The sequence below is a fragment of the Engystomops pustulosus genome, chromosome 2, assembly GCF_040894005.1.
Source record: "Engystomops pustulosus chromosome 2, aEngPut4.maternal, whole genome shotgun sequence".
Taxonomy (NCBI): Eukaryota; Metazoa; Chordata; class Amphibia; order Anura; family Leptodactylidae; genus Engystomops; species Engystomops pustulosus.
In genome coordinates this window covers 107,307,158-107,319,268 of record NC_092412.1, presented here as the reverse complement: position 1 = coordinate 107,319,268, position 12,111 = coordinate 107,307,158, and the positions used below count along the sequence as shown (strand labels likewise).

At 41.4% G+C, this 12,111-nt stretch overlaps 1 protein-coding gene across 2 annotated transcripts in view; it reads right to left on the bottom strand.

Annotated features, from left to right (window-relative positions):
* The window catches only part of LOC140118258 (uncharacterized), a 37,049-nt gene extending 28,466 nt beyond the window's left edge, over positions 1–8,583 (bottom strand). For both annotated transcript variants that reach the window (XM_072135907.1, XM_072135906.1), the window contains exons 1-2: positions 8,350–8,583; positions 3,948–4,604 (exon numbers count right to left, since the gene is read on the bottom strand). In XM_072135907.1, the coding sequence (XP_071992008.1) occupies positions 3,948–4,565 (618 nt within the window). In that variant the 5' untranslated portion in view covers positions 4,566–4,604; positions 8,350–8,583. The remainder of the gene's footprint in view (positions 1–3,947; positions 4,605–8,349) is intronic.
* Between the last annotated feature and the right edge of the window lie 3,528 nt (positions 8,584–12,111).

Genomic DNA, 12,111 nt, shown 5'->3' with positions numbered 1-12,111 from the left:
CAGGTGTCAGTAGCTGCAGCCAGCAATCTGCTCAGCAAGGCCAGTGAGTTGATCCTAGACCCTAGATCACTCAGTTACAGTGTAAACCCCACATACCTTTCACAGTGTCCTCACCCAAGTACAACCCAAGCATCTGAGCCAAGGGCAGACAGCTCAGACTCCAGTGTGCACTCCTGATGCCCCAGGATACACTGATAAGGTGCACAGCTCTGAATCCTTCATTCTATCGCCAGTCTTCCAGGATTCAGAGAGGGGGGAGAGAAGGGTGATTAACCCAGATGTTGAGTTTTTTCTCATAGATGGCTCCAGGTCTGCAGGAGAAGACAGACGGTTCTACACTGGATATGCAGTGGTCAGTGGCGCACATGAGGTAGTACAAGCAGAACCACTCCCTCCACACAGATCAGCGCAGGAGGTGCAGTGATGGCACTCAGGGAAGTGCTACAGCTGGTGGAAGGTAAAAGGGCAAACATCTATACTCAAGGTATAGTTCTGGGGTCTAAACACGACTATGAACCCATATGGAAGGCTAGAGATTTCCTCACCTCTGCAGGGACCCCTTTAAGCATGGCACGCTGGTTAAAGAGCTCATGGATGCTCTCTTACTTCCAAAAGAGGTGGGGATAGTAAAACTAAAAGCACACACAATTTGGTAACTCCACAAGCCAAGGGCAAGTATGTGGCTGACGGGATGGCGAAGGCAGCTGCACAGATGGAGCCCGGAGACTGTCCTGAAGTCTCAGCGCTGAGTTCTGAGCTAAAAGTTTGATCCACAGGCGTTCCAGTCCCTGGTGGCCCGAGAGTCATCAGAAGTGAAGGAGGAGTGTGGAGGAAAGCTGGAGCCCAGATGCCGATGGGACCTGGATGCTGGGAGAGAGAGTCTGCCTGCCCAGAGCCCTGCACCCGACAGTAAGTCGAGTAGCCTACGGACACATACACATCCAAAATGGCCATGCTAGTGCTCATAAACCATAAGTGGTTTGCCCCGGGCATTACTACCCCTGTCACTAGACTAGTGAAAGCCTGTATAGTCTGTGCCCGCCACAACCCGGGTAAGGTGGTAAAGACCCCACAGAAGGTGACACCCAAGCCGCTGTATCCCTTCCAGAGACTGCAGATGGATTTTATCCAGCTACCAAAAAGTGGTACGTAGGAGTACGTGCCTGTGTGCATTGATCTCTTTCCAGGGTGGCCAGAAGCTTTTCTCATGACCAAGGCTACTGCCAGAGCTGCAGCCAAGAAGTTGGTGAGTGAGATTTTTCTGCAGGTTTGGACTTCCGGAGACCATAGAGTCCGGTCGCAGAACCCACTTCACTGGACAGGTAAAGACCTGAAGCCTTGTCCCTCCTGGGTGTAGAACAGACCCTGGACACACCTTGCCCTTCCCGAATTAGTTGTGGGTTTGAGAGAATAAATGGCACTCTTAAGTTAGAGAGAGTTAGAGGCCATGGAAGTAACAGGGAAACCATGGCGTGAGTGCTTTCCTGCTGCCCACCATTCAGTTAGGAAACACCCCCAACAGAAAGATGGGATTGTCCCCCTTCGAGGTACTTTTTGGCTGTGCACTCCGACTAGGCCCCTACTTCCCATAGACCCTGTAGCTGATGGTAGGAAACCAGGTGGAACATGCCATACAGTTGAGCCAGGCCTTGGAAAAGGTCCGCAAAAGTGTTTCTGATTCCTTTTTCAGATCCAGACAGAGACCTCAGGATGCATAACCTGAAGCCTGGAGACTACATGGTAGTAAAGAGACACCAGAGAGAGAGTCTGGAGCCTCGCTATGACGGTCCTTTCCAAGTCCTGCTGACCAGTGCCACGTCTGTGAAGCTAGAGGGAAGTCAGCACGCTTCCACGCTTACTTATTCTTCCTGCTAGCTGGTCTCTTCTGACGGACTGTATGCTCAGGGACACCCCAACCATGACTATCACTGTATCTATAGGGGTGACCAGGATGCCCCCAGGGTAGGAGACTCTACCTACGGTTGGTGCAACAAGACAATGACCTTCTTTAACATTGACAGCACAGGTAACCCTGTATTAGCGGTGTCTGATGTGTACAGGATTTGTGAGGATAGGAGAGTCAGGTCAGGCCTAGAGGCTGGGAAGGTGAGTGTACTGTGATAACACTTGTGTATTCCTTCCTCGTGATCCCCAGGGATAAGGTTGATCAGGCACATAAGAAAAGGTGGAGATTCCTAAAGGATTCTGGAGGTCTGAGAGAGAAGCACCTAGATGACAACCTTTATATAGATACAGTAGGAGCACCAAGGGGGGTCCCAGATGAGTACAAGGCCCACAATCAGATATGGGCAGGTCTAGAGTCCATTATTCCCCAGAGAGCTATGAGTAAAGATGTTGGTTGGGTTAACTGGTTGTATTGTTATCAACAGAGATTTGTGATTATATCCGAGATGCTTCCCAGAACCGCATGGCTTTGGACATGATCCTTGCTGAGAAGGGAGGAGTCTGTAAGATGGTGGGAGTGGCTTGTCGCATGTACATCCCGGATGACATCGCCCCCTATGGATCCATTACCCATGCACTTGAAGAGATTGAAGGACTGTCCAGGGAACTCGAGAGAAACTCTGGGGTGGACACTTTGTCCTTCACTTTGTAGTGGGGGGATTGGAAGGGTTTCCTTTAAGTGGGGGTGATATTGGGGATTGTGATTTTGCTCTCGTCACTTATTGCGTGTTGTGTGGTCCCCCTCATCAAATCCACCATGTCCCAGACGGCCGTCCAGGTGGTAAGAACCATGACAGGAGAAGTCCCGGTTTGGAGGATACCGTCTTGTTGAAGAACCAGCTTGTTAATAAACCCATAAACTATGGAAACACAATTATGTAATTTGAGTATGCAGGCCTGTAAACCCCCGAGTGACTGGCCTTCAGGGGATCTGGTGAAGAGTTAACAAAGTCCAGCAGGTAAGGGCTTAGCCTACCTGTATGTACCTGGAGTTTGAGGAGGTCACTCAGGACAGAGTTACAGGCCAGCAAAGCTCAAAAGGGGGGAAATGTTAAAGATATTACACTGGACTCAGACGCCATCTTACATACTGTCGGACATTTTAAAGATTCAGTATCCATTTCACATAACTTTGTGTACTGATAACTGAAGTTTGGGTTTGGTCACTCTGCACACAAAGGCTTAGTGCTCACTAGCACCACCTAGAGGAAGGTATCCAGGCGAACACCTGGGAAGTTTCAGTATTTGCATGTAGCCAATAGTATTAGACTCCTTTGTGTGAAGTTATCAAATAGTATTACATTTCCTGGGTGAGAACACCCAATTATAGTGGCTGCTTTCCTAATTACACGCCTTATGTAAAGTACCTTATGATTTTCTATAAATGTCGGTACCTCAATAAATTTATCAGTCTTGTTGCTAACTTCCTGCAAGGACAGGTCTTGTCTTTTCATTCAAGTTAGTCAATTCCAGCGCTGGACACAGACTCATTTAATTTGAAAGTCACCTTACAATGATTAGGGGTTTGAGCCCCAGATAAAATCTATAAGAGCATGCATCCAGAGTCTTTGTTCAGCATAGCCTTACGGCTGGAATGATTATGCACGGTTTTATGTAGACTTCACACAAAGAGCACTGTGCAGATAGCGGCTGCTTCAGAAATGATTGACTGAGGCCTACCAATTCCTGAAAATCTAGGTCACATAACTACACTGGTGACTGGGCAGAGATTCACCTTATATCACAGTACATCTTGTAACATGGTGCTTTTTTCTAACTACAAAAACAAAAATCAAAGGATCTTTGTATTTTAAGCTGCTGGTGTAGACTTGAAATGCATTTTTACTAAGAGCTGACACACAGTAAAACACATATAAAAATAAAACCCTGGAAACTCTCCTTTTCGAAACTACCAGTAACAGCTGTTGAAATAAATCACTGACAAATCTTCCAAACACAATTTTTTTCTACACCCACTGTACCTGAGACTTCTCAGAACCCACTTCTTCATGCTTCTTTTGTGTCTCATAATTATTCTCTTCTTGCAAAAAGTAATGGAGCCTTTCGTCATTGAATTTACCATGTTCTGGTAAAAATTCGGACATTGACATTTCAGAATTTGAATTACCCATTTGGGATACAGAGTGAGACACATCACAAAGATTGTGTTGACCATCTGATTTTGTCTCTTCCACTTTCTGACAGAATTGGACTTCATCACCTACAACATCTTCAACAATTTCTGAGCATTCAAGTTCATTTTTCTGATCTGAATTGTTTTGATTCAAAGTTATGGCATCTTGAGATTTGCTTGATTTCAGTACTGTCCAGCTAGGGCTTTGAATTAAGGCTTGAGAAAATATACTTTCACATGACCCGCTCATTCTATACTTTGACTCCCATTCCATTTGTCTCCAGTTGTCTTGTGTTAGGTCTGTGTCCCAATCTTTTACCTTTTTTCTCACACATGTGTCATTATACCTATCTATAATATATTTTTCTGGGTAACTTTTTAAATCTTGTGAAATATATTGTACTCCATTTTTGTTCAGACTGTTTATGGTCTTAACAGTTGGACTTGGAATTGTGTTTGTTTCCATAGTCAAATGAATTAGTTACAACATGGAGCCACAAAGGTTCTGTAAACAAAGAAAAAAGGTGAAAAGCATGTTAAATGAAATTTCATTAAAAAATGAGAGCTGACAATAATCTGCAATGTGTAAATCCATTTTGATTGTATCCTCAAGGCATATTTATGTAAATGATTGTGTTGTGATTTTAAAATACGTAAAAAAACCTAGCTTGTTTAAGCACAAATTTTTGGTGCCACAACTGCCATGGTTTGTGCCAGTTTTTTAGTAGCAATGCCACACAATGACAACCCATTTAAAGGGTATTCCAGGAATATGAACGTCTGATACAAAAACCCATTATGCTCTGCTCCCAATATGTGGCCAGTTTCCATCTTCTTTTGTCCTGCGTCTGCTCCGTGCGGACAAAATCAAGAGACTGATTAAAGAGGTGGTAGCATTTTAATGCTTCATTACAGTGTATGTCAACAGCATTTTACTGCTAATGGGAGCAAATGTAATAAAAACAACTAATTACATATTAGCTTATATTTTAAGGACCCATTTGTATATGAATTATGCTTATTCCTGAAATACCCCTTTAAGCCTCACATGAAGATTTGAACCTATATACACCAAGATCAAAAGACCACTACCTCTCAAAGTAGTCCCAGTACTAGGGCAGCTGGCCCAAGTGGGTCAGAGGATACCAGTGGGATGCTTATGGGGGTTGGACAGAGAAATGGCAATGACAGATCAGTGTAGTCAGCGGTCAGACAAGGTACAAGCCATAGGTAAGGGCAGATGCAGGCGACTATTCATAAAAATCCTGTCCAACCCAGGGTTGTCATCAAGAGACAGAATACAGACTATCAGAAGAGATACATAGTTATACAGCAAAGCTTGGGTTAAGGAATCTTATATACATAACACACCTCAACAAGAAACAAACAAGCTAGGTACCCTAATCCTCCCAGTTGGGAAACTTGCCTTTTATAAATAGGGTCACTAAGACAGGGGACACACTGGGCCTTTAAATTTCAAGACTTGGTGTGCTTAACAATACTGTCTCCAGAGATCAGTAGCATAAGGATTAGAAGGAAGGATGCTGGTAATCATGATAAAGCAATAGAAAGACAGTGAATTAAAAGTTTTCATAGCATTGATTTGGAATGTTTCATAGTTATTTGTGATCACCTCAAGCATCATTTGGTTACCATGAAATTATCGTGTCCTGATTTGTAGTAAGCAAGATAAGCTACAAAACATATTGATAGAAATTTTATGAATTTTAAGATAATCTCCATGGAACTATTAAGCAAAATCTATGATAACACAAATGGTTAATCTCAGTTATGAATCTTATCACAGATTGCTGCTATTGAATGATAATGACATTGTCCCTGTTGTGCCCGAATGATGTAGGCACATCAGTAGTCAGTCAAAAACATCTACTAATCGATCTCTTGAAGTTGAAGTTTTATGGTGGCATTAATGAAACGTACTGGCTTTTACCCCCTGAACACCTCTTATATTGCAATGCTTTAGAGCACTGCATTAAATTTCATGAACCTTAATTAAGATTACCCCAACTTCCCTGAAATATAGAAAACAGTGTAAAGTTTCATTATAATTCTTTTCCTGGCCAAAAAATGTTACGTAGCCACAGTGAAAATTTAGACCGAGACATGTCAGGGAAAGGTCAGATTAAAGCTGCGTTCACATGACCGTCGGAGGGACGTACAGTATGTACAGCCGCAAGCTTGGCCGTACGCCTGCGTCACCTTACCACCCCATACACAGTGTAAAGATAAGTCATGTCTTGTGCCGTGCACCATGCATTACTATGGAGAGGGGATTTGAATAAGTAAAACACGGCAAAATAAACTAAGTTATAGTGCTAAATCATGACTATAGCCACATTTTTCACAGTAATATGGGAGCCCCAATGGTCAGAGATCTGATATTCTATGACTTTATAAGATGGAAAAACCCTAAAGGATATGAGATATAATGTAACAAATTAAATACTAAAGGGGTCTTCCAGTCTAAAAATATATCCATAGAATAGATACTCAATATCAGATTTGTAGAGGACCAGCTCCCCCACAGACCAGTTCTCAGCATCTCATAAACAGAGTATGGAATAGGAAGCTGCCATCTCCCAAATGGGAGCTGATGACGAGCTTCATTGTATGACCACTACACAGACATCAGAAGTGTCTGCTTGCTGTTCAATTCTCCGTTTAGTCACTTCCTTATAGTTTGTAAGCTTTTTTATGCAGGACCCTCAATCTTATTGGTTGATTCGACAGTTTAATTACTCTCTAATATTGGATTTTGTTTGTATACCACATGATCTGTGAAGCACTGTAGAATATAATGGTACTATACAAATAAAGATTGATTTATTTATTTTATTCCACAGATGAATTATAATTATTTTTTAGCCTGGGAAAATACTTTAAGTTTTTGCTTCCACCTTGGAAAATCATGATACATTGCATAGATATAGAATATATGTATGCTCATATTGTGGAGTAACTTCACACTTTGCTTTTAAGCTGTTGGAAGCTTTAGAAACGTTTGTGCACTAGAAGCAGAAGGAATATCTTTGTATTACTAAAACTTTTACTGAAGTCCAAACCACATCACTGGTAGTTGTCGCTCGTTCAAAGCCATATCACCAGGCCAAACATTTTCTAGGATTCTTTATTCCACTATATAGTGTAGCTTATGAGTATCCTTTTGGCCACTGTCTTATATCAGCCACTGTCTTTAATGTACTAGTAATTTAATTGATGTCATAATAGTCTGTGAAAGACAGATGCCACTGTATGGCATTCATCCTCAACTTCTGTCAAAAGGGAGTATTTGGTATTCCCCAATTATGTAACTGTCCATATATTGACAATTTTGTCAGAAGGGAGAATCACTGAACATTGGCGGGAGAAAAATGCTGCCAACCGCTGATGTTTGATTCTTCTCGTGCTGCAAGTGGGGGAAGGGATTAATAAGAAGATGAATCCTTCCAATGTATACTTACAAATGAATGAAAAACAAGATTTGAACATAGCCCTAAATGTAAGGTCTGTGCAGACTATTTTCCATCCAGTGGAGCAAAGGGCAATGTTACTCTTGGTAACCCTATATGGTGGTACAGCAATAAAAAATGTCTATATAAAGCCAGGTGCAACTTTTTATCTGAAAAAGCATTTAATTATATACATTGTCTTGTGTATATAAATCCATACTGTGGTGTTAAATCCACAGTAAATCTGAAGTTCTTGTTATCCTGAATATCTGACATCTCTAACCCCCAACAATCAGTTGGACAGAGAGAAAGATGCTTATTTTAATGGTATTTTTGCTCTGCTACAGAGGGAACTTTCCCAAGCAGTGATTGAAAATATGTGTAGCCTGAACTCTAATCTTTATATTCACCAACCACAGTAATCTAAATAATACCCCCTTAAAAATGAGTGTTAAAGTTAAAGTGTAGCTCATCTGCTCTATTTCCTTCACAATCCAGCAGCTGATGACCCTTGTCACCCATACATAGAGTAGTACCCCCCTACATAGTTACATCTCATCTAGACTACTCTAGATTGTCTGCAGTTTGAAAACCTCTGAAAATGTTACTTTTTCCCTCTTATAGAAACACAAAGGTGAAAAATTTGTGAGACAGACACTTTGGAATCTGATTTTAACTGGGTTTATAAGAAATTTCATTATATAAATATTTATAAATATATAAATAAAATGTGTAGAAGACTTAAAACATGCATGCAGTAATTAAAAACCATCAACATACCTTTGTAGTCACCAAAGCAAAAGAATCTGAAGCAGGAGGACTCTAATAACATCACTTCTTTGATCTGCACTTATTCGAGAGCCAGGAAAGGCATCACTATGCTTGTTCTATATCCTTACAACTGAAAATCACTTTACAGGTACAAAAGATAAAAACCTGGGCCTGAGAGCAGGTCCTGCCTGGGGGCCTATTTATATTTGCTTAGCTCATACAAAAGATAGAGGGAAAAGACTGTCATCCAGGCGGCAAGGTAGGTTTATGACTGTAGTGGACACGAGGCAGCCAACGACACAAAGCCTATGCAAACACCCTGAGGCTTTACAGCCATTGTCATTTCTTCTTAGAGTTGTTTATGTCTTCTGTGTGTCCCAGTTACGCTACAAACAGTCGAACAGATGGGTGTGACAGTATACAGCAGACGAAGGCTTCAGATGATTTGTAATATTTATTTGTCTTTTCATTGCTGCGATAAAATAATTCAACTTCAATAGCAATTCATATGAAAGACAAACAAAAATGCACTTTTATGAGACTTTATTCCCAATCTACTCTCTTATGGTCAGGGGCATAACTACAATGGGTTTTGAGGTAGCAGTTATTATTCCCACATTGTGATATCACAAAGTGCAATGACCCTTTCATTTTATTGTTATCTCCGTTTTTGTCACACTATCTTTTTTTTTTGTAAAATTTTTTAACCCTGTTCTGTGGCATCATTGGGCACATAGTTGCTATACATTGTTTCAGGGAAACACAGTGTAGCATGTGGAAATATCCTTTTTTGTACTTCCAGTTCCAGGGCCAGCATGAGGAAAGCTGAACTCAGAACCTTAACCCAACCCTGCGGCTACCGATACCCGCCTACTGGCACTCGTGCTCCTCACACACCCGCCACTACCCAGTAGCAGGTATATTGATAGCTACCTGCAGAATATGGGACTGCTGAATCAATCAAAAATTCCCCCGGAAGGTGACATGTGGATCATGCACTCCAGCTAAGATGGTAGCGGCAGCATAATTCAGTGCTCAGCTCTCAGCAATCAGATCCTACAGAGTATGAGGATATTGAAGGGGGAGATCTCAATGAAACAGGGCTCATTGGTGGTTGCAAAGAAATGGTCCCTCAACGTCATCTTGTTTATGTCTGTAAGTCATTAATCCTGGATGTCGTGGGTCTCCTTTAGCGCTGCTCAGATGCCAAGCTGCCCTCAACAGACCATAGACTGCAATTTGGATTACTCAAACAGGCTTGGGATACTGTAGGCCTTCAAGAATAGCAGAGATAAGATGGCACACAAGAGCCATTGCCATAATTTTTGGAGACTATTTTATATGGGTGACCAAACGGATGAAGGCATTTGCACCACTCTGCACCAAACTTTACCAATAACAAATGTGATTCCTTTCAGACGGAGCAATGTCAGTTTATGACTCTACTGAGGGGACGAGTGTGGCATTACAGGATCTGCTGAAAACACAATCTGCTCCCTCCTAATCTCTGGGACATTAATGCTTCTTCATGTTAAGTGAATATAGGATGTTTGGGAAGATATTTTTGAGGAGGTTATTTATTCCTTCAGACCCCCTGTTAGCAGTTTTTAATTTTTTTCTTATTCATTTATGGCCACAGGGTTATGTTTTTATATTGTTATGTGATTACTTTGCACTGTTGCTGCTAGGGGATTGGGGTAGAGTAGGGGGAGAGAGTCTCACAGACACATTCAACTGTCATGTATCTCCTGTATGGTGGTCAAGGTCGTCCACATGCATATCATCTCGGGGAATGTGAAGGTCTTATATGCCCCACAAATGTTTCCTGATGTGGCTCTTTTAGCTGAAACTCACCTTGTGGAGGGTGACTTTAATTGTATGCAACACTTGTGGTTAAGTGCGTTTTTTTTGGTCTCCTGCGAACCTTCACAAGCAGGAGTTCTTGTGTTAGGAGTAATCTTCCGTAAAAGATTAAGCAGATTCAGATGCTGAGGGGAGAATCCTGGTTTTGTACTTCCAATCTGCAGCTAATGAGTTTGTACTGTATAATATACATGAACGCAACAAAATTCATTGGCAGTTTTATGCTGCCTTTACTACCAGATTTTTGAGCTAGCCCTGTTCCCCCTAAAATTCTGGGAGGGGACCTAAATATAGTTAAATGTCTGGATGAAGATAAGAGAATGGAAGAAACACAGGCATGACAATATACTGACTGACTTTCTGACACTTCACTTTTCGATGTTTGGTAACTTATAACCCGGCAGGCAGGGAATACACCCCCTAGCACCATGCTTGTGATCTTGGTCCCAGAAAGACTTCCTTATTTTATCCTTTGACTGGTAGAGTACCTGGCTCAGAGATATCTGACATGGTTGTCAAGGACGACTCACCTATCTTGGTGACAATCGTAACAGTACTGGAGGTTGAGGTTGCCTTCAAATCAGATCTTAGAGCACCCGGACCAGGTGTTCAGATATCATGAGATAAGAGGAAGGAAAAGAGAAACAGGTGCGCTGACCTCGTGAAATAGTAACGGTAAAAAGAAAGGATAGATATGATGAAACTTAGCCGCTCACCTGAGGGCATAATCAAATACACCTTTTTGTATGCCACGCATCGGGAGCCCGTGGTCCCTTGGCAACTGCAAATTCCGTATCAGTCAGCGGAGTGGCAGAGAGATAAATGGAAATTTCCCATGGAGGAGATAAGGGATGCGTCGGCGCCGAGTGGATCCAAACCACTACCAAATTGTAGTGAATTTCAAAGTTGGTTCTTTATTACAATTTAAACATCAAATAAAAGGATGAATTGCTACCCGTTTCGGAATCATGCCTGACGAATGCCCTGTCCAGGGCCGAAACGCACAGTATAATTAAATTAAAACCTCCAGTATAATTTTTTATTATTATTTTGCCGTCTTCTGGCACTAATAACTTTTTTATACTCTGGTGAACGGAGCTGTGGGTGGTGTCATTTTTTGCGACTTTTTATAGAATTTTTTATATTTTCAAAATGGCAAAAAAGTGGCATTTTCGACTTTAGGCGTTATTTTCCATTACGGGATTAAACGCCGTGAAAAACCGTTGTTATATTTTTATAGATCAGCCATTTTCAGACACGGTGTTAGCTAATGTGTTTATGATTTCTACTGTTTATTTATTTTTATATCAGTTCACAGAAAGGGGGTGATTAGAATTTTTTTTTATTTTTATTTTTACTATTTTTCAGACTGACTAGGGTACTTTAACCCTAGGTTGTCTGATCCATCTTATCATATACTGCCATACTACAGTATGGCAGCATATGAGGATTTCCCTCATTCATTACAATGTGTCTTGGATTAACTCCTTCGTTACAATGTCCGATCAGCACATTGTAATGAATGAGGGAAATCCCCATATACTGCCATACTGTGCTAGCACCGACCGCTGGTGTTACTGGTAAGCCTTTGCTGCAATATGCAAAATTTCGCAAACCGGGTCGAATAGAATTTTCACTTATTCACCCATCTTTAACTGCAACACCTCCCTCCAAACTGTTAGAAATCCTGGAGATACATTAAGAAAATCTTTATTCTACACCCTTCTGACTCCCCTGACAGACTGTTTGCTTGACAAATCCTTTTTTTAAATCACACATAAAAACACTTTATTTGTACATATACCACAGAATAAAGTACAGTTTCATATTTTAATAACATTACAATGGAGTACTTCATCAGAAACAGATGATGGTAACATGTTCAAACCCCCTCCCCCATCCACTATA